The 22,691-nt window shown below is 48.1% G+C and overlaps 2 protein-coding genes across 2 annotated transcripts in view; both read left to right on the forward strand.

Annotated features, from left to right (window-relative positions):
* ERGIC1 (endoplasmic reticulum-golgi intermediate compartment 1) overlaps nucleotides 1-15,005 on the forward strand; it is a 57,569-nt gene extending 42,564 nt beyond the window's left edge. The window contains exons 7-10 of the mRNA XM_021532126.2: nucleotides 868-928; nucleotides 1,986-2,086; nucleotides 4,685-4,807; nucleotides 11,473-15,005. Coding sequence (XP_021387801.1) covers nucleotides 868-928; nucleotides 1,986-2,086; nucleotides 4,685-4,807; nucleotides 11,473-11,580 — 393 coding nt within the window. The 3' untranslated portion in view covers nucleotides 11,581-15,005. The remainder of the gene's footprint in view (nucleotides 1-867; nucleotides 929-1,985; nucleotides 2,087-4,684; nucleotides 4,808-11,472) is intronic.
* Nucleotides 15,006-17,352: 2,347 nt separating this feature from the next.
* RPL26L1 (ribosomal protein L26 like 1) lies at nucleotides 17,353-21,782 on the forward strand. The gene is made up of 4 exons (XM_021532127.2): nucleotides 17,353-17,437; nucleotides 18,211-18,383; nucleotides 19,598-19,738; nucleotides 21,610-21,782. The coding sequence occupies exons 2-4, from the start codon at nucleotides 18,216-18,218 to the stop codon at nucleotides 21,736-21,738; spliced, it is 438 nt and encodes a 145-aa protein (XP_021387802.1). The 5' UTR covers nucleotides 17,353-17,437; nucleotides 18,211-18,215; the 3' UTR covers nucleotides 21,739-21,782.
* The last annotated feature ends 909 nt before the right edge of the window (nucleotides 21,783-22,691 follow it).

Genomic DNA, 22,691 nt, shown 5'->3' on the forward strand with positions numbered 1-22,691 from the left:
AGGGAATTGTCCATTAGGATGGGACAGGCACATCCACGTGCTGCCAGTTGTTGAGAGGGTCTGGGAAGGAGATGGCATTGCCCTGTTGGTGAGGTGAAACTGGCACACCCATGACCAAATCCTCCTTCCAGGCTCTTCTTCCCTGTTGGCTGACTTAAGGTCATGAATTTCTGGGTTGTGGAGTTCTTTGTCCTTTCTTTGTACCTTGTGAGCAGCACAAGGTCTGACCTACAGCTGCTGCCATGGGCTTTTCCCTGTCTGGAGGGTTCACACATGGATTATTCTGTTGCTGGAGATCAGACTGCAGGGTCACAGTGTGTGCAGGGCATGGAAATTCTGTTGTTCTGGGCAAACAGACACTCACAGGGCTGAAATCAGCTGCAGGAAAAGCTGAAGGGATGTCAGTGTTGGGATATGTCCTTCCCATCTCCAAGGCTGTACAGACCCAGCTGCTCTGACATCAGCCACCTTTAGAGGAGAAAACTCCTGAGTTTTAACCCCAGTGTGACTCCCATCTGTTTCCCTTTCCCTGATAAAATTAATTTCACAGTTAACTCTGCAAAGCTCTTATGAAATACCTCACGGTGAAAATTTCACAACTGGCCTCTTCCAAGTGCAATTCCTTTAGCTTTGGAGTGGTTTTGGAGTTTCATCTTGTAAGATGTTGTGAAATCAGCTTTTTCACTCGGAGCCAACCGCTGTGATGATGGTCACTGAAAGATATTTGGGGTCATCTTTTACTGGGTTGAGGCTTTGTTTTTTTGGAAAGGTTGAATCAGGCTGATCCCCTGGTTACAGGGCAGGGAAGCAAAGGTCAAGAGTATCAAGCCAGAGCAGAGTTTCTTCATCCTCCTTTTTGTTTTCCAGGTCCACAACGTTCACGGAGCATTCAATGCCTTGGAGGGAGCAGACAAGCTCAGCTCAAACCGTGGGTATTCCTGGGGATTGCAGCTCTCAGCCACCCTCTGCAGGGCCATTCATGCAGCACTGCTCTATCCACAAGTCTTTCATTTGCCTCTTCAGCCAAAATGATCCAGACATTGCTGGCTGACATTTCCATTTCCTCTGATGCTACAGAAAAGGCTTTAGCCCAAAAGGTCCTTTGCAGTCCTTATGGAGTTTTTTTATCCATATCTTGTTCCTGCAGCGTCCCTTTGCTGCTGTTAGTTCCACTAGAACTTTTCCTTGTATATTATGTGGCAAATTACCTTGAAATTTCTACTCTGTGGATGGCAAGAGGGACATTTTCATGGCCCAGCACAAGAAAGAAAATTCAATGCATGCTACAATTCAGTGTAGAGAGTTGTCTCTTAAATGTTCAGGCTCCTCCAGGACATCAGTCCTGTCCATTTCTTGGAACAAGATTTCTATGTCTGTTCCTGAAGCTGTACAATTGTGGTTTGGGGTTTTTTTTTTACCTCCAGGAAGCAAATGTCATCGTGTTACACTTGGCTAGAGGATCCTTCAGAGATGTCATTTAGAATTCTGTTTTAGAACTGTTTTAGCAGACACAAAAACCAGAAAGAGCCATTTAAAGAATGAAAAAATAATAAAAAAAAAGGAGTTAAGCAGCTGTGGGAGAAGGAGGATGAGAAAGCAAGAAAGAAATGGAAGTACACAGGTTGTGATACCTCAGGTTTTTTAGTCAAAATGATCTCAGTGGGCAGCAGCCCTAACCTCAGCCAGTTCCTGATTTAACCAGGCTGTTTGTGGTGGTGATAAAAGTGTTGCCATTTATAGTTGCAAGCAGTTGGGAAGGTTGGAGTAACCCAAACCTCGGGTGGGCTGTGCTCCTGCAGAAGCAGTGGGCGGCTTCTGGTGTCACCCAAACACCTGCCAGAGAGTTCTGAGCAAAGGCCACCAGCGTGGGACGTGGAGCTTTGTCCCTGAGATAAGGAGGAGGGAGACACCCTTTTTTGTGACTTGTTCCGTGGGCTGCCTCCTTTCTCTCAGTGCTAACATGTCCTTCCCTTCCCTGAGCACAGCCCTTGCCTCTCACGACTACATCCTGAAGATTGTGCCCACGGTGTACGAGGACATGAGCGGCAAGCAGCGGTACTCCTACCAGTACACGGTGGCAAACAAGGTAAAGGAGCAGCTGCTTCTCCATCCAGGAGGCTCCTCTGCATCCCAGGGGATGCTCAGCCACCCTTCCTTCCCTCCTGCTCCTCTCTGGGTTTGTAGGTGAGCAGTAGCCTCTGCTGGGAGAAAGAGGAACTGAAGCTCCTCAGAGTTGGGCTTCTCCTCCTCCTGGTATTTGCCAAGCTTGGGGTTGTTAGGGCTTGTCAAAGCAGCTTTCTTCGTTGCTTTTCGTTCATTCTTCCCTCCTGGCATCCTCACCTGTCAGGTTAGCTGGTGTGGGTTGCTGTAAATCGTGTGGGAGGTGTTTACAGGCTGCAGGAACTCCTCTTGTGCCTGGCAAGGCGCATCTGAATGGGAGCTGGAATGCAGCTGAGCACACTAAACATCACTTACACCTGGTTTTAGTAACAAAACAGTCTCACTTGTGATGGATGGATGAGACAATCAGCAGAGTTTGTAGCTTTTTACAAATGTTTATTTCAGACATTAAGCCGCTGAACTGTGGCAGCAAATATCTGCTGGTGGAGTATTTCACACACCCTGCATTCTGATAGTGAATTATCACAGAATCCATTAGATTAGAAAAGATCCAAGATCACCAAATCCTACCAGTGACCAATTCCCACTTTGTCACCCAGCCCAGAGCACTGAGTGCCACATCCAGCATTTTAATAATTCAGTGTATTGAATTTTTTTAAGGGAAAAAAACAAAAAAAGACCCTATTTACTTTTTACGGTAGAAAGTATCTTCCAGTTGAAAATTATTTCCCATTCGAGTGCTGAATGATAGTCCAAAATATGTTTGTAATATCTAATTACTTCTAGTTTGCCCTAACTGATAATTAAGCACACACTTTCCTGGACTAATTCTCAGATTAATGTTCCTGACTTGTGACTTTTGGGCTTGCTTGTATGGTGTGTGCCAGGGATTTGGACATCTCCCTCTGTTCAGATTACAATGTATTTGTTCTGCTTAATGTCACAACTGCTGTTCTGATAAGACTCCTGTGACAGGAGTTCTGAAAGTAATTTGGAAAATTGCAGGAGCTTTTGACACTTCTGTGAACTTGGCTGCAAATTGGGGCATTCAGCCAAGTCTGACTCATTAGGGCAGGATTGCTGGTGGGGAGAAGGGGAGAGGAAGGAAAAAATGAGGTCAGTTCTGTCAGAACCGAGGTGCTGAGAAGCACTGCTGCCTCTGTGCTTTCTTCTCGTGGTGCTTCAGTCCTTTACTCCACACTGAGCAGTGGGAAAGGGAAGTGGGAGCTTCTGGAACAGAGTGGTTGGGATGAGGAGAGTCTGATGGGTGTAAACTCTGTCTCCTCTCTTAGCTCCTGTTTTCTCACTTCCTGCATAATCTCTGTCCCAAAGTGAGCTGCAGAACTCCAATAAAAACCTGAAAATTACATGACTGGGGACTTCCGCTTCTCTTGTCATCATGGGATGAACCACCTAAAAATAGGGAAATTTGGGATTTATATGAGATGATTGAAGATAAACGCTGTTTCACCAGCACACAGAGAGCAGAAGTAAATTTTATTGTGTCGTGCTCATGAGCATCCTGTTGCTTGCTCTTTTTTTCATCTTCCTGAAGTATTTGAGGCTGTCTTTGCCTCTTTGTGAAGGAGAATTGAGCCAGGAGAGGAGATGTGAGCTGGCAGCTGGTCACAGGGCTGAGGGAGGCAGAGCAGCTGGGTGGAGAGGCAGCTGTGCCACGCTGGGCTCTCCTTGGACTGCTGGGACCCAGCCTGCTTTCCTGGGATTTGCCTTCACCTTGTGAATGTCTGGAAACTGATACCTGTCTCCACTGACAGCACAGACAAAATATTATCTCGGGAAGATGTGGCTTATTTACCAAGCTGGTGTTGGTGGTGGGCAGTGTGTCCTGCTGGGTGCTGTCCTGTGGCTGTGGCTGGCACTGGACCAGTTAGGAAACAAATGGATTAAAGGAGAGTGGCACTGGAAATATGGAAGGTGTCTCTCCCAAACCAGCCTGGGATATTTTTTTGTATATATTTGCCAATATTTTTATGTATACAGTTTCACCCTGGCTTTCAGCAGCAGTTTTAAACATGGTTTGAACATGGTTGCAGATGATTCATAAGAGGGCAAAGCATTCCCATTGCCAGTGGGGAGGGGGCCTGATGAAGGAATGCAAGGACAAGGAGGGTTTTTCAGGTTCTTACAAGCTAAATTCTGTTTGTTTGGTGAATGATTTATATACAAAATATAGACATACATGTGATTTACAGAACTAAAACTTCACCTGCAACCAGGCTGTTTGTATTTAAACAGAGCAGATCTAGGATGGAGAATCAATAACAGCCTGTTTGTTGAGTCCTGGAACTCTGAATGAAGGTGAGAGTAATCACCATCACTCTGTCCCCAGCTTTTCCATTATCAGGCTGTGAAGAGATTGTTTTCCTCTTTGATAAGGATGGGAGCTGAGCAGTCACACAGGAATTCACTGTTTGCTTCTTTCTGTCTGGTCACTGCTACAAAACAGTGGGGTGAAGGCCAAACCACAGAGGCAGTTTTATGGCAGACACTGTGGAATGAGATTTCTCACATTTTGTGCCATTTTCCCCCTTTTTTCCCCCAGGAATATGTAGCCTACAGCCACACTGGCCGCATCATCCCGGCCATCTGGTTCCGCTACGACCTGAGCCCCATCACAGTGAAATACACAGAGAGGAGACAGCCTTTGTACAGGTTTATCACATCGGTGAGTTGCCCTAAACTCTCCTTTCCCTTCCTCTGCCTGCCTCTCATGTCCCTCCTGAGACTTTCTTGCCCAGATGAGTTGAATTTCTGCCCCAGGGCGTGGTGGAGCTAAAGCAGCACATCACTGGGGTGGTGCTGAAGTGGGAGGTGAGTCCAGTGCTCTGACAACTTGATTTAATAGTTGGGCACAAAAAGAAGGGAAATTAACCCATTCTAGAAGTGCCAGGCTCTGCCTAGGCAGGATGGGCACTACTGCAGCATGTCAGAAGCTTGGAAGTAAAGCTGATGTGGTGAGCAGGAAAACTGCAATAAACTGCTCGGTGATGATGTGCAGAGAATCTAGAATGGTTTGGATTGGAAAAAAAATTAAACCTCATCCTGTTCCACCCCCTGCCATGGCAGGGACACCTCCCACTGTCCCAGGCTGCTCCAAGCCCTGTCCAGCCCGGCCTTGGGCACTGCCAGGGATCCAGGGGCAGCCACAGCTGCTCTGGGCACCTGTGCCAGGGCTGCCCACCCTTTTCCACCCCAAAGTCATCCTGGTCTCTCCAGAGGGTTTTCCTTTGTTCAGGTGAGGGAAGCAGAACTGTTAGATAACACAGAGCTGCCTTGTCCTTGCTATCTGCTGGTATTTGGGTGATTTTTACAGTGAATAGGAAGAAAACTGGCAGTGGAGATTTTATCAGCATCCACTTCTCCCCTACAAGACACTGAAGTTTTTTGGGTTTTTTACACTGAGTTTTACTCAGTGCCGCTGCTTGGCTTAATAAGGAGTGCCAGTTCCAGGCATTTACTGCTGGGTAGAAGTGGAGAAGAGCTGCATTATCAAATTCCAGAGGTGTTTTCCTGACGAGTTGCATTTGGATCTGTCCAGAGAGCATCCTGCAGTCCTGATCTCAGCATCAGAACAAAGCTGTGCTGGCCAAACTGTTCATTAGGCAAAGAGCTATTTAAAGATCCTCCAGAACTTTAAAAAAAATGTGTCTTCAGGGAGTTGGCTTAAAATTGAAGCTGCAGTGAGCTGTGCCAGTGAGGCATGGTGTAAAGTGAAGCAGTTGATAAATTGGCTGAGGACCTCAAATTCTGATTTTTAAATTGTTTGACTGTTTTAATTGGAATTCACGTAAACAGTGTGGTGGAGTTGCACTTCAAGATTTTGATTTTGCAACTTCTGATAAACAACAAGCTCCTTTCACTGAACTTTAGACAGTGAATAGATTACAGAAATAACCAGATAATGGGGTTTGAAGTAAAATCTAAATGTCGTGGTGAAAGACTTTCTCTTTTTAGCACATCCACTTGGCTTCAGAACATAATCCTATAAAAGGTCAAACATCAGCATTTCATGACTTGGCATGTCATTCTGCCTCTGCTTCTTCCCCTAAAATTATGCTCCCAGAAGTTTCTTACACATCTTGTTGGGGATGAGGGTGTGGAGGTGTCTTCATGGGAAATGATTTGATAGCTGGGATTATTCTTTAATTTTATTATCAGCATTGACTCACTGCAGATCTGCCATTATGTGCCTATAAAAAGCATCTTTTTTGAATGGTATTCTGCTTCTGAGTTGACATAAGGGACCACAGGAGAGAATTTCTTCCCTGGTTGCCACAGTGACATTTTGGGTTTGTATCATTTGAATTTGTATCCCATAATCTAAAAAACTGAAATGTGTGTTTCCTACTGAGAATCCAAGCATGGAACCAAAAATAGAATCCAGAAAAGCGGTTCCAGTTCTGCTTCTGTAAAGATTTAAAGGTTGATTAATTTTCATTCAATAAGAATTTCAGTTTCTCCTCTTCCCCCAAAATAACAGTCCTCTCCACACACCATATTCCTCGCTGGGATCAGTCTGAGTGTTGAAGCACTGGCCCCAGGATGAATTTTGCCCTGCTCTGTCTTTAAAGGTAGCCAGACACTTTCTGGCTGCCTTAGGAGAGTTTTGCAGTTGATTTTGGTCTGCTTTGTTTGCTGTGAATGGCTGTGGTGCCAGGCAGCTCCCTGGGGCTGTTCCAGCTGAGTGTCCTCACTCTGGGGGATGAGGATGATGATGGTGGCTGTGTCAGGGGGTCACACAGGTGTGACAGTCCTGGTGCAGGCAGAGCCTTGTTCCAGGGGCTGGATCCTGCCTCAGCCTGGCCCTGCTGAGCTGCTCTGGCTCCTTTGGGCTGTACAGGAGTGTTGTGAATGCAGGTGAACCTGGAGGGAAGAAGTGATGGTGTCTGACTCAATTCAGAAAGCTGAATGATTTCTTTATTATAACTATACTGTAATACATTATTATACTATTTCAAGGAGATACTAAAACTACAAACTTATTTTTTTAACTACTATATCTAACAACTGGTGACCCTCTCTGAGAGCCCAGCCCCAGGTGGGTTGGATTGGCCACCAGGCTGAAACAATCCTCCCCAGAATCCAACCAAGCAATCACCCCAGGTAAACATTCTCCAAACACATTCCACATGGGAAAACAAGGAGCAGAAATAGAAATTGTTTTCTCTTTCTTTCCTCTGTGCTGCTCTCTGAAAAAAATCCTGAGAAAGAGAAGCATGTGGCTGCCACCCAGGAGAGCAGCCTTGGCTCTGCATCCCAGGTGCCACTGGACAGCTTGGGAGGGGGAGCAGCCCTGCAGAGGATCTGAGCACCTCCAGCCCTGCCCTGTTTGGATGACATGATCTGTTCTTCAGCCCCTTCCTGTAGCTCCAGCCTGGCCTTTTGCATCACAGTTGCTCTGGAGACCAGTTGGTGATGGCCAGCACTGGGCTGAGGGCCAGCAGGGATTGGGCTGGGGCGTGTGGAGTCACTGCCTGGCCATGGAAAGCATCAGCTTGGTCTGAGCAGCAGCTGCTCAGCTTAAAAACCACAAGACAGGATCCCTCTCTGGGATGGGGGCTCCTTCACTGTGGTTTTCAGTAAATTCAAATTACTCCTGGCATGGGGGGTGATCCTGGGGACTTCAGAGAGGCTTTGTGGGGTCAGTGGTGGAGGGAAGGACGCACTGCAGAGGGGTGATCCCATGGGAGAGGGGTGTCCAGCAGAGAGCCACAGGCATCTCCTGCTGCTGGCAAGGTTATCTGCTGCTCTTTGTCACTCATGGCTTTGCCCTCCAAAACCTCAGCACTGTGCAGGGCAGCATTCCAGCCCTGTAGCAGCATTCCCACATCCTCTCTGTCCCCATTCTGGCTCATGCCTGCTCCTTAGATCTTTGTGGTGTGAAGAATTATCCTAATTTTCTGTGCCATGGGAGAGGTGCTTCCTGTGCAAAGGCTTATGGTTTAAAATAAGTTTTTCTTTTTACTTTCCATGTCGTGCTCAAAAACGTTTGATACTAAATAAGATTTTATATTTCTTGTGGGTCAGTGCTGCTGCCTCTGTCACTGTTCCATGAGTTTTCCAGGGATCTGGAGTTAACCACAGACACCTGGCAGAGTTAAACACAGGGGTTTTTTTGCCTGTCAAACTGCACTGCTTAAAATCAACTCATCCCTCATAAAGAGAAGCCATTCAAGACCTCCTGGTTGAGGTTATGGAGCAAGGGGAAAAGTTTCACTGCTGAAAATTCATGAGTTCTGTAAGTGGCCAAACTGAAAGAAGGTTTTATCAGATCAGTGTAGGGGCTGGGAGAGGAGAGTGGGCAGAAAAGCAGCCAAAGTTTTGCTGAAGCATTCAAAATCCAAAGGAATATTTTTTCCTGGTATGAGAAGATTCATCTGGACTCCAGGTGTGAAAAATAAATTAAACTGGAAATAGTGGAAGGTGGGAACTGGAGCAGAGTGGTTGCAGGCAGATTAATTTCAGCCATGGGAGCTGGTGCTGACAGGTGTCACAGATTCAGTCCTGTGCCATTTTTAAAGCCAAATAATACAAAATGTGCTGAAAATCTCTGTGTGGGATTCTCCAGCTTACCTTACTAGGAATTGCCTGAGGGTACTACTGGTCCCTCTGACTTTAGAAGTAATTTTCAGACTTTAGGGCATCCCAGAGGAGCACAGTCATGTGTCTGACACTTGCCTTTCTATCACCTTGCTTGCAGCCTTGCCTCCTCCTGTGTGTCCACTCGTGTTCTCCTTCAGGCACGAGCCTGCATCCCACCCTGCTGTGATCTCCTTCTGTTCAAGGTGCATTCTTCATGTCCAGAGGGCTCTCACTGCTGGGATTATTCCACTTCTGTGTCTCTTTCCCTTCATCCTTCCATGCCTGGGCCTGAGTCCCGCAGACCTCCTGGCAGATCCGTGCCAATAATCCATTCCATTCAATCTGAAAAGTGCCTGATGCCTGCCTCCCCTAGGTAGTAGAGGTGTGATGATGAAGGAACATTTGGTGCAGCTCCTGTGCTGAGCTGGAGCCCAGCACTGGTCACAAGCACTCCAAGCCCTTTTTTCGTCACCAGGACTCAAAGCTGTGTGTGCAGGAGGCCCCGAGCCAGTGCCAGGTGTGTCTGACTCATCCCCACTCAGCACTACAGAGCTCTGCAGATTAATTTATATATATTTTTTTCTATTCCCCAGCCCCTTGTGCTGCTGCACTGAAGTCAGATTTTCCTGCCTGTGATGCAGAATCTGCGTGTTGGACGGGGTTTGTGTTTGTGGAGTGACATCTCCTGTCAGCTGAGCTGAAATTACCCAGCTCCGTGGTTTAATAATCCAGCTCCAGGGCATTTCCTTGGGAAGTCACCCTGAGGGACAGCAGGGAGGGGGTAAAGGAGCAGAAGCTGGGCTTGTCCCCTAAAGATTCTGACTTTACCAGGATTTTTAGTGGTGTTCTGGTTTTAGCAGCCTTGATCTGCAGGAATGCTGGGTGTCCTGCAAAAGCCACATTTCCTGCAGCTCCTTGTTTCACTGAGCTCGCTGGATGTTCGTATCTTGGTTATAAATGCACATTGAAAGGAGCTGTAGCTCTCAGAGCCTTTGCTCACCCTTAATGAGCTGTTTGTTCCTTCCCCTCAGCGCTGCTGCTCTTACGTTGGTTTTTTCCCTGTGACTTTGCCCATGGGGTGCTGTGTGGGAGAAGAGACGTGACAGGGAATGTGTAGTGTGGCACCAGCTCCCTTCTGGGCCAGCTGTGTTGCATTTTTATAACATTTATCATGGAATTATTTAGGTTGGAAAAGATCTATAAAGCCATCGAGTCCCAGCTGTGCCCCATCCTCGCCTTGTCCCCAGCCCACAGCACCCAGTGCCACCTCCAGCCCTTCCTGGGACACTCCAGGGATGGGATCCAAACCTGCCTGGGCAGTTCCAGTGCCTGAGCTCCCTTTCCATGGGGAAATTCCTGCTGATGCCCACCCTGAGCCTGCCCTGGCCCAGCCTGAGGCTGTTCCCTCTCATCCTGGATGTCCCCCTGGCTGTCTCCTCCTGTCAGGAGCTGTGCAGAGCCACAGGGTCCCCCTGAGCCTCCTTTGCTCCAGGCTGAGCCCCTTCCCAGCTCCCTCAGCTGCTCCAGACCCTTCCCCAGCTCCATTCCCTCCAGCCCCTCCAAATCTCTCACCATGAGAGGCCAGAGCTGGTCACAGGTGTGACCTCACACCCTGCTCCTGCTGCCACACTGTTTTAGATAGAAAAATATCTGAGTTCTGCTCAAGGCTGGCTTCATAGAAACCACCTGGTGGGGAGGCAGAAGTCAAGCACCACAGGAGGGGAAGAAAGTCCCAGGGTGCCACCAGGCAGTGTGACACACCATAACCTGATGTAAAAACATTGCCAGCCATGTTCTGATTACACAGATCTAACTACACAACTCCCACATTTTTTACTTCGTAACTGTGATGCTCTTTTAATTTGTTTTTTTTACGTTGTGTGGGATGAGATGGTTCTGAGAATAACCATGGGGTTGTGAGAAGGGGAACAAGATATGGAGCTTATCTCCTGACAAGGGCCTGCCTGGGAAAAAGGGGATTTGTTATGAGTTAGGAGAGAGTAATCTCAAACCACTGAGCCATTGTAGCAGGGAAATATTTTGTGTTGTTGGTCTTCTCCAGCCTAAGTGGTTCTGTGATTCTGTTTTCACAAAGACTCTGGTTTGACAGAATACACAGAATATTTCTGTGGTCTTGTAGCACTTGAGAAGTGAAGTAGGCTGTTAATGCTAATCAGGAGATTAATTTTTTCCCTAACTCTGTTCTTGGAAGTAATAATGTGTTTTAATTTGACCCAAGATCCACATCTTGTTTGGAAAACTCTGTCCCACAAAGAGTTAAGTTGGCTGCTGTGAGCAGCCCTTGTCATGGAAAGTGTTAGGCAGAGCTGTGGTGTAACTGGGTTTCCCTGTTACTCACTGCCCTTCACGTGCTATTCCAGAGTCTTTGGCCTGTTTTTATTATTGTCCTGTGAAAAGGGGAAAAGACTACAAGGCTGTGGTGTTTTTGACAGAAAACAGGATAGGAAGATGTGAGCAACACAGAGCTTCCAGAAAGCTGAGGTAGGTGGAGTTCAGGCAGTGTTTGTGCTGTGGGAGCTGGGATTTGTGGTGGGCTCAGGCTGTGAGGAGTTCAGCACTCATTTATTCCACTGCTGGGAATGGTTTTTGTGAATGATCCTTGTGGAATTCCATCCCCAGTTCTTACTGTGCTTCCAGCAAACACCCCAGCAGCAGGATCCCTCCTCCAGTTCAAGCTGTGTAAAAGTTTCCCCCGTTGTTGACAAATTCCTCTCTCTGTAATTCCAGATATGTGCCATCATTGGAGGAACATTTACTGTAGCTGGGATCCTCGACTCCTGCATTTTCACAGCATCAGAGGCCTGGAAGAAAATCCAGCTGGGCAAAATGCAGTAGCAGTGAAACTACCCTCGACTCCAAGGACAGGAGCAAAGATTGAGAAATCTACCACTACCTGTTTTTGTCTTTATTTTCTATTTGATTGAATCAGTATGGTTTTTTTTCTAATCAGGCTGTTCAGTGAAAGCGTCTTCAACAAATCAAAGAAATCTCCATGCATTTCAGAGCTCTGAGAGGGAAAAATCAGTGGAATCAGTGTGGATTTTGATTCCCTCCCCCCAGAAAGAGATGTTGAAATGCTGTGTCAGATCTAAGGAAGGATGGCAGTCTGTCCTCTGGGAGGTTCCTATGGCAGTGTACAAACTAGGGAGTAGATGGCAAAGAGCTGAACTGTCTTGTGGCACTTTTTGGAGTTCTGTTGGATTTGCATGATCAGACAATCAATTTTTGTATAGGGCAAAATAACACATGAGGAAGAAATTCCACCCATGGTGCCAAAAAAGGTGATGTATCTGTTGGTGAGGAGTGGAAAGTGTTAGTCCCCACAGCAAACCTAAGAGACAGAGGGCAGAAATAACATCAAGAAATGTTTTGTGCTTCTATTGAAAGCTCAGTTGTTCAGATACAACCTTTCTAACAAAGTGAAAAAAGAACAGGAAGCCTTCCCCAGCTACCTTTTCCTTGGTGATCCCAGCAGTGGAGGGCATTTCTTTTACTCTAGATGTAAAAGTGGTTTCATTTCTTCCCACTAAATGAATATCCAGTCTTGTGTTTACAGGTGGCATGAAGTAAAAACCAAACTGAGCAACACAGTTTTATGTGGCCTTTGCTTTGAAAGGGAATAGTCATTACAGCATTAGTTTTTCTTTCTTCTGTTTCTAGACATAGAGCACCCAAAAGTCTGGATTCTGCACTTCTGCTTTATTATTGTTGTGTTGTTTTTTTTATCTAAAAGAGGTTTTATATTCTCTGTGCTCAGAAAAATGGTGCAGCCCTCTGGGTGGATGGGCACAGCTTCCTCTCTTGCTTTGTGTGTGTGTATTCAATACACCTGCCAAACACAGGAATTCTGACTTTTCAGGATTTAAGGTGCCTCCCTTTTCCTTTAACTCAGTCAGGGCATCTTTTCTGAGCCTTGGACTGACACTGTTCTCCCACAGGTACCCAGGGCAGCATTCCCACAGGCTGACCCTTGCTGGGAGTTTTCTTTGATCCCTTAAAAAGATTCCTGAGCTTCCCTGTCCATTCCTTCCAGCCTTGTCTTCTGGAGCCTCCAAAACACGGAGCTGTGAGGGGAAAGCTCCTGCCAGGGTGTGTCTTGCATGTTGTGGTGGGCATGAGGTCTCAAAAATGAGACCAGATGCCCCCCAGTGCATTTTGTAGAGCCTCATCAACATTCCTTGAGTAGTGACAGTCTCAGTAATTCAGTAATTCACATGCCTTGTGAATGTCTGAGCTGAGGAGACACATATTCTACGTCTTTTAGGATGGATTAAATAAAAATAATCATAAAACAAAGGTCTTGAACTCAGCGCTGTAAATTCTAAGATGGGTGCAGTGTTTCTCTTGGATGATCTCCACTGCCTTTTCCTGGAGGCAAAATATCCAAACTCTACGCTGTGATGATATGAATTGTTGAATATTCAGTGTTATTGTTAGAGTCAGATGCATTTCAGAAGAATTCCTGATGGTTGTTGAAATTGTCTCATTGCTCTGGGAGCAGGCAAGGGGCAGCCAGTTTTATCCACCCACCAAAAAGAAGCAGCCAGCTCCTCTCCCCCTGCCATGCTCTGCCCTGCAGTGACTTCAGACAGCATTGCAATTTTTCCCTGTTCTTCTCTGGACTGATTGCTCTTACTTTAGGTGTAAACTGGATTGTGTAACTTCCTGTACCCCTTCATCTATGGGTAGATTTTTTTTTTTTTTTTACTTTTATTTTTTCCCACGTTTACAAAAATGAACTTTTTCAATGAGGTGCTTGTGTTCATTTTGGGTTTGTGTGCCTGCGAGTGGAGCCCTCTGGATGTAGGATTTTCCATGGCAATTGCTTCTCCTGCTGGCTGAAGGATTTCCTCTAATCCACTGTGACCAGCTGAAACTCACAGCTAAAATGTCCTGATTTTTCCTTTTGGATTTGGTGAGTCTTTGCAGACAGCTTGGGAACAGTGGATTACAACGATGAGATTTTTAATATTTTAGCAGCTTCCTTACACTGAGATTTATTTAATTCATCCTTTTGAGCTGGGCAAGGGGAGATCTTTGCAGCACAGTTCATTTTCTGAAATTTCTCCTCTGGTACAATTTCTTTGACACAAGCAAAGGTGGTTGCAGAATCTTTTGTGTCCCCTGGTGAGTTATTCCCACCCTTCTCCCCATTCCCTTAAACTGCCTCTTGTGCAGTCCAGGCCAGGTCTCTAAACCAGACCACTGCGACTGGTTTGTTTGGGGAGTTATTTTGGGTTTGTTGTTGGTTTTTTTTTTGTTTTCTTTTTCTTTTTTTCTTTTTCAAAATAACACAATTCCGTGTGCCTGTTCTCTCTGCCAAAACATCCCCTGTAATAAGGTGACAAATCACTTTTTTGTTTGTTTGTTTGTTTTTTATTGCAAGGCAGTTACTGTCTCTGCAGCCATGAGATCTCACTTTTATTCTGAATTTTCTGTAAAGAAAATGAGCTTAGTTGTGCTTTTAAACCTCCTTGCAAACAAAAGAATTTCAAGTCAGAGCAGAAGGAAACCCTCAGTTATAGGGTTCTGATTTTGCCCTTTCAAGTAAGTGTTTTGATAGAAGTATTTGGGTTTCCAAAAAAGACATCCCTGTAGGAAATATTTCAAACTCTCATTTGAAATTATTCCCTGTGACTCCAGACTCCACCCTATGGTGAAAACTTGAGGCATAGGATGCTTTGCAATGGTGGAGTTAAAAACTTCTGTCTCTAGGGAAAGTTATTAGGTGTAATCTAGGCAATATCTGGACTGCTGAAGAGGATCTTTTAAAAGAAAATAAAATGGAAAAAGGGTACAAAAACCCGTGAGAGATGAGCCTGTGAATGCTTGAGCTGATCTCTCAAATTCTTGCGTTTATGTGCGCTGTTAAAAATGAGATCTGCGATGTAAGTGGCCCTGTCTGCCACCAGCTCCTGGGTTTTTCTCGTTTATTTTTCTTCCTCTGTGTGACACACGGGCTGTTGGGGCTGGGAATGGCTGTGCTGAGTCTCTGCTTTACCAGAGTCGTTTGAATTTGCAAATTGGGGGTGTCAGTGAGGGGTTTGTCCCTGCAATGTGGGAGAGAGGGGCAGGGAGGAGGAGCAGCCCTGCCGTGTCTGGTACAGCAATGTTTAAAGCACAAGTCTTTTACATTTCTACAGTGCAGACTGTTAAAGAGTTCTGGCATTTGTCTTTTTAATTTGCAACCTTATGTTAATAAACTATTAGCATTTTTAGTTCCATAATTAAAAATAAAACTCTTACGTGTTTCGATTGGCTTCTTGTTGCACTCCTGTTGCACAATCAATCCAAAGGGTTTTTTTTTTTCTTTTGTTTTTAATTATGATTTCAGTGGACTGAGCGTTATCACACAGTGAAATCACTGGGAGCCAGGTCACTGTGGTGAAAGTTAGCACGAGGCTCTTTTGTAATGAGCCCTGAGTCATGTCTGGACATTCAGAGCTCAGTTTTGTACAGTACCAAATGTCCCAACCTCCCTTTTTTTAAGGAAAGGTGGAGGAAAGTGCTTGGGACTTTCTGGGTTTGGCTTGAGTCACTGTCCTCCTTGGTATATGAAATAACCCAGTTTTTGTCCCCCCTCTCCCCCCTTTAGTGTCCACATAGCCTTGCTTCATAATTATGTAGAAATGAGTGTCTGAGGCAATTTTTAAAGATGGAACAGTAAAGGGTTACAGCGCACTGAGTTTGGGCCAAGATACCTGCACCATTGTAAGAAACCAATTCATTTTATATTGGTGTGGGACAACGAGATCTTTGTGAAGGAAGAGATCCTGCCTGTTCCCATGACTGGAACTCACATTTTCACGAGTGATGGGGTGCTGCTGAAAGTCCCTTACTCTGTAAATGACAAATAAATGTTCTGGGGAGGGTGTTTGTTCAAATCCCAGCCTGCTGCAACTCAGTCCCAAACTTTATCAGCCTGTCTTTGTAAAAATACCAACACAAGCCCAACCAAGCCAATTCATTGGCTAATTTCTACCAATTTTCATTGAGAATAAATGAATCTGTATCCTGAAAATACATACTAGGGCCACATCTCCCTGAAAAGGAAATGGTTTGTGCAGGTGAGCTGGGTTGCAGGGGCAGGGATGGAGGTGACAGTGACACAGGAGCAGGGGCTGGGCAGGGGAATTGGTGTCACTTGGGGCTGGGGACATGGGGCTGGTGTCACTGGTGTCCCTTGGGGCTGGTGTCACTGGTGTCCCTTGGGGTTGGGGGACATGGGGCTGGTGTCACTGGTGTCCCTTGGGGCTGGTGTCACTGGTGTCCCTTGGGGTTGGGGGACATGGGACTGGTGTCACTGGTGTCCCTTGGGGCTGGTGTCACTGGTGTCCCCTGGGGTTGGGGGATATGGGACTGGTGTCACTGGTGTCCCTTGGGGCTGGGGACATGGGACTGATGTCCCTTGGGGCTGGGGGACAGGGCTGGGTTGGGCAGGAGGAGAGAATTTCACCCACACTGATGGAGAGAAGGAGCTGCTGGTGAGCAGCAGGGGAGGACTGATGGGCAGGGGTGCCCAGGTGGGGCTCTGTCCCGGCTCTATCCCCGCCCTATCCCGGGTTTATCCCCAGTTTATCCCTGCTCTATCCCGCCTCTATCCCCTCTCTATCCCAGGTTTATCCCACCTCTGTCCCGGGTTTATCCCCGCTCTATCCGGGCTCTATCCCTGCTCTGTCCTGGCTCTGTCCCTGCTCTATCCCGGGTTTGTCCTGGCTCTATCCCAGGTTTATCCCAGCTCTATCCCACGTTTATCCCTGCTCTGTCCCGACTCTATCCCAGGTTTATCCCAGCTCTGTCCCGGGTTTATCCCTGCTCTATCCGGGCTCTATCCCACGTTTATCCCCGCTCTGTCCCGACTCTATCCCAGGTTTATCCCGGGTTTGTCCCGGCTCTCTCCCTGCTCTATCCCAGGTTTATCCCAGCTCTCCCGGCTCTATCCCCGCTCTGTCCCAGGTTTGTCCCGGTCTCTCTCTGCTCTATCCCAGGTTTATCCCAGCTCTGTCCCGGCTCTATCCCCGCTCTGTCCCGGGTTTGTCCAGGCTCTATCCCCGCTCTGTCCCGGGTTTGTCCCGGCTCTGTCCCGGCTCTATCCCCGCTCTGTCCCCACTCTATCCCAGGTTTATCCCAGCTCTATCCCCGCTCTGTCCCGGCTCTGTCCCGGGTTTGTCCCGGCTCTGTCCCCACTCTATCCCAGGTTTATCCCAGCTCTGTCCCGGCTCTATCCCTGCTCTGTCCCGGGTTTGTCCCGGCTCTGTCCCCGCTCTGTCCCGGGTTTGTCCCCTCTCTGTCCCGGGTTTGTCCCGGCTCTGTCCCCACTCTATCCCAGGTTTATCCCGGCTCTATCCCTGCTCTGTCCCGGGTTTGTCCCGGCTCTGTCCCCACTCTATCCCAGGTTTATCCCAGCTCTATCCCCGCTCTGTCCCCGCTCTGTCCCGGGTTTGTCCCGGCTCTGTCCCCACTCTGTCCCGGGTTTGTCCCGGGTTTGTCCCCGCTCTGTCCCGGGTTTATCCCAGCTCTGTCCCGGCTCTGTCCCGGCTCTGTCCCCGCTCTGTCCCCGCTCTGTCCCCGCCGCAGCGCCGCCCTCCGGCCGCCAGGGGGCGCGGCCCCGGGCCCCTCAGGCCGAAGCGGAAGCGGAAGCGGAAGCGCTCCCGGCTCCTCTTCCGGGCGGGCGGCGCGGCGGCGGCAGCGGGTGAGGCTCCGGGAGCGGCCATCCGCGGCCATCGGGGCCATCCGCGGCCATCCCCGGCCGGCGGGGCCTCCGCGGGGCAGCGGGAGGGCGCTCGGGTGGCCGGGGGCCCGCCCGGGGCTGCGGGACGGGGAGAGCTGGGGCCTCCTTCGGGCTGCGCTGTCCTGGTGCCTTACGGAGTTCACGCAGCCCAGCCCGCATGGGAGGTGCCGGGGTGTGCACGCAAAAGTTGGGGAGTTGAGCAAAGCCAGCCTTTAATTTAATTTATCCTTGATTTTATTCTTTGCTGTCAGGATCAGTGGTGCCCTGACACGCAATGCTGTTAAGGTGTAGGAAAGGCCGGAATTATCTTGGATTTGCGGATGTGTTACCTGTTGGCTGCGCTGAGGAGCGTTACTGGAGGTGCTGGAGCAGAGCGAGTTCTCTCTGCAAGCCCAAAATTCACATTTTTATAGATGGTTATAAGTGAGAGCGGTATGGCTGCAGGGCAGCATCCAGGTGTCCTGAGCGCTGAGATGTGTCAGTGTCAGTCACAGGGACACTGTCAGTCCGCGCAGAGGCAGCAGCTTACTTGGACCCCCGGAATATCGGGGTTTGTTGATCAGTAATTTGATTAAAAATAGTTCAAATTGCTTTTTAATGCCACGGCAGACTGTGTGGGTGATGGAGTGTAGTGTGTGTGTGTGTGCAGTGAGCACCTTTCCAACTGCTGGGTTTTTTATTTATGTGCAGCCAAAATGAAGTTCAACCCCTTTGTTGTTTTTTTTTTAATGCAGCCAAAATGAAGTTCAACCCCTTTGTGACCTCGGACCGCAGCAAGAACCGCAAAAGGCACTTCAATGCCCCCTCCCACATCCGCAGGAAAATCATGTCCTCGCCCCTGTCCAAGGAGCTGCGGCAGAAGTACAACGTGCGCTCCATGCCCATCCGCAAGGACGACGAGGTCCAGGTACTGCCCTGCCAGCCCTGAGCTTCTCCCCGAGGAGTTCTCAGCAGGAATTTCCCCATGGAAAGGGTGCTCAGCCCTTGGGACTGCCCAGGGAGTGTCCAGGGAAGGGCTGGAGGAGGTGCTGTGGGGATGAGGCATCATTTGGATTTGATGATCTTGGAAGTGTTTTCCAAGCCAGCCGATTGTGGGATTCTGGTTCATGTGCAGCCTGTGGAAAAGGGAAGGATGGAACAAATATTGGTGCTGGAGCTTTGCCCTCAGCATGGCAGAAATAATCCAAGTTAATCAGTTCGTGGCTTGGGCTGTCAAGTGTTTCTTAAATTCACTTCAGTGACAAGGGTGATAGCAGGAACACGAGTGTGCTGGCAGTACTGCTGCACTTCAGCTACATGCATTGATCATTCTGCTCAACTGAGAGCTTTCAACAACAAAGCACAAAGCAAATAATTGTTTATTTTTTATACTGTTTGCTGCCTATGATATTTAAAAGATTTGATTAGAAATGAGTCCAAGCGAAGTGGCTTTTTTATATAAAACACAATGATAGGTGAAAAATTAAGGTAGAAACTGTTAAAAATTGCAGCTTGACTGCATGGCTACAGAGCTCCCTCATTAGGGTTTGCTGCAGAGAAAGAGGGGGAGAAGCACAATCCTGATCCGTTATATGTTCCATGCTATTAATGCTGAAATTGTCAGGTCACTGATGTGTTTGGGGCTTGGATCCTGGGCAGCTCAGCAGGGTAATTCAGCCATGGGTTGTACATGCTAAAAATGCAGCAAACCCTGGATGCAGGAAGAAATGATGATGCCTGCTCCAGATCAGAAGGCTGAAGGATTGCTTTATTAAAACTATACTCTATTACATTAATACAGTATTTAAAGAGAGACTATCCTATTCTAAATAATTAGTTCTTATCTAATTAACTCAAACTCGTGGCTGTGCTGAGAGTCCAACACAGAGTGCAATCCCAGTGGTCACTGACCCCAAACAACTTCACCAAATCCAACCCAGCCATCACTGCAGGTGAACAATCTCCACACCACATTCCACTTGGGCAAAACCAAGGAGCAGAGATAAAGATTGTTCTCTCTTTGTGCTTCTCCAGAGAGGCAGAGTTGTGTTTCTCTGTCCAGAGAACATGAATGGCACGGGTGTGAGATGGGCTGGCTGTTCCGGGGCTGGTTTTGGAGCTGTGTGTGTGTGCTGTGTGCAGGTGGTGCGGGGACACTACAAGGGCCAGCAGATCGGGAAGGTGGTGCAGGTGTACAGGAAGAAATACGTGATCTACATCGAGCGCGTGCAGCGGGAGAAGGCCAACGGCACCACCGTGCACGTGGGCATCCACCCCAGCAAGGTACGGGGGCACCTGGGGCTGGCACTGCCAGCAGAGCTGGGGCAGCTGGCTGCTCTGCGGTTGGGTAGGATTCTTACCAAGTGGTGGGAATGCTCCTGGGTCAGCAGGTGGAGCAGCCCTGGGAGAAGGATCTGGGGGTGCTGGACCTCAGCTGGAGCCCCATGCCCTGGGCTGATCCCCAGTGGCAGCAGCAAAGGGGATTGTGCCCCCTGTGCCCCCTCAGGTGAGACCCACCTGCAGAGCTGCCCCAGCCCTGCCCCAGCACAGGAGGAGCTGGAGCTGCTGCAGAGAGCCCAGAGGAGCTCCAGGGGATCAGAGGGATGGAGCAGCTCTGCTGGGAGAGCTGGGATTGCTCACCTGGAGGGGAGAAGCTTTGGGGTGACGCAACTGTGGACTTACAGTGCCTGGAGAGAGCCTACAGGACAGGTGGAGAGAGACAATTTACAAGTGACAGGACAAGGGGAATGGCTTCACACTGACAAGAGAGTAGGGTTAGACTGGGTATTAGGAAAAAGAATTATTGTGAGGGTGGGCAGGCCCTGGCACAGGGTGCCCACAGCAGCTGTGGCTGCCCCTGCATCCCTGGCAGTGCCCAAGGCCAGGCTGGACAGGGCTGGGAGCAGCCTGGGACAGTGGGAGGTGTCCCTGCCATGGCAGGGGTGGGGATGGATGGGATTTGAAGTCCCTTCCCACCCAAACCATTGTGGGGTTCTGTGAATAACAAATGGAGATGCTGCCTCAAGGAAATGTTAGGGTGTCATGAGCAGAGATGTGAGTTGAAATCACAAATTCCTCATTGTTTCTAGGAGTAGAAACTTGGGAATCTTGTTAAAATACATCTTTGAAGAGAGTAATGGTTTCAAAGCACAAAATGGATCACTTTAAACCATCTTTCATCTTTGCTGTGTGGCACTTGCACTGGATGAGGAGGTGCTGGAGAAGTTTAAAAGATGCTCAGAATTGTGATTGCTCTTGCAGGCAATTGTGAACTGAATACTTCTGAACCTGGGTTTAGCCTGAGATATTTAAAGCTGGTGAAAACCAGGCAAAGCCTGTTTAGATCATAACAGGGAACATTTCAAACTAAACACAAGAACTTGACAAAACCTGGATTGAGGCAGATGAATTCAGTCTGCTTCAGCCTTGCCATGTGAGCACAAAGATGGAAGTGTTGGAGAAAATCCAGTTGTAACAGGTTTTCTCGTGTAAATGGTTGGTGTGTTCAGCAGAGGGAGAGCAGAATTATTCCAAAACATCACGATTTGTGTGCAGCAACAACATCTGACTGACAAGGTGACATTGTGGTGGAGCCAGTGCATGTATCTGTGTGCTGAATAGCAGTGAGAGAATTTTCTGCTGGTTCTTCACTCTGGGAAAATTTTCATTAACTGGGAACTAGACCTCAATAAAGCTTTGCATAAAATTCTGATTATTAATGCAGAGGGGAGAGGGATGCTTTGTTACAGACTTTCAGTGGGCTGTGTGAACAGTTTGTACCTCTCCTGGGCACAGAGGTGGGAATTACAATTGAGACCTAAATGCATAGGGAATTAAGGAGAAAGTTATACCTATATGGCATTTCTAGGATTTGATTGTTAGTTCTATTTTCCAGCTAGTGCTTTCAGTAATACCAACACATGAATTTCTTTGCCAGTTTGAGGAGGCAGGAACAGGAATTATTGGATAAATAATTCTTCCTTGGGAGGGTGGTGAGGCAAAGGGAGCCTGGAGAAGCTGTGGCTGTCCCTGGAGGTGTCCAAGGCCAGCTTTGGCTGCTGGGATCAGCTCCGTGCTGTGGCTCAGGTGGATTTGGGATTGGCTGCTGCCCTTCCCTCTGGACAGGGAGCCTGAAGTGCCTGTGCTCTCTCCAGGTGGTGATCACCAGGCTAAAGCTGGACAAGGACCGCAAGAAGATCTTGGAGCGCAAAGCCAAGTCCCGCCAGGTTGGCAAGGAGAAGGGCAAGTACAAGGAGGAGACAATCGAGAAGATGCAAGAATAGGTGGTTTCCTCATTAACACCATTAAAAAAACTGCTAAAATTCAACCTGTTGTGTGTTTTCTTTCAAAAATATTGATGTGTCCTGCTCAGCATTTAAATATTCCTACTTTCCCTTTGTAAAAAAAAATACACTAAATTAAAAAGCTCTTTGTACATGTTTTTACTGTTGAGAAAAACATTTTTCTCCCTGTAGAGAAATGCTTCAACCAACCTGAAAGAGCAGTGCAATCCTGAAACATCCTAACATAACTGAGAGCTGCTGCAGCTTGTTGAGAGCAGCCCTGCGGTTCAGTGAATTTACTGGCTCGGTGAATGCCCCTCTAATTGCTGCTACAGAGGGACAAATTCAGCTGCCTGAACAGCGCTGGAATCTAAAAAAGAGGATGCTGGCAATCGGAGAAAATTGTTTTAGAAGCCATGCTTTAGGTGGACTGTGGGTTTCTCTCATGAAGGCTCAGAGGTTTTGTCCCTCCAGCTCGTGCTACTTAAAACAAAATTTCTTCACCTTGAAGTGAAGGTTTATTCCCTACGGGACCTTTCCAGGTGCTTGAGCTGCCCTGTGGGATCGTGTCCCACATCCCCAGTTCCCTGAGGAACTCAGAGCCAGCCCCTATTTGGTGGGAGCTTCGTGTCCCCCTCACCTGGCAGCGTGTTTGGGATGGGGTTGGGGAGCCAGGCTGGGGGATCCCATCACAGCCCTGATCCCATTCCTGCCCCTATCCCATCAGAACCCTGATCCCATCCCGGTCCAGATCCCGTCCCAGGGCAGTCCTGATCCCATCCCTGCCCCGATCCCATCCCGGCCCTAATCCCATCACAGCCCTGATCCCATCCCGGATTCCATCCCATTACAGCCCCACTCCCATCGTGGTCCGATCCCACAGTAGTCCCCATCCCATCCCCGATCCCATTCCAGGCTTCGATCCCATCCAGGCCCTGAGCCCATCCTGGCCC

The sequence above is a fragment of the Lonchura striata genome, chromosome 15, assembly GCF_046129695.1.
Source record: "Lonchura striata isolate bLonStr1 chromosome 15, bLonStr1.mat, whole genome shotgun sequence".
In the NCBI taxonomy this organism is placed as follows: Eukaryota; Metazoa; Chordata; class Aves; order Passeriformes; family Estrildidae; genus Lonchura; species Lonchura striata.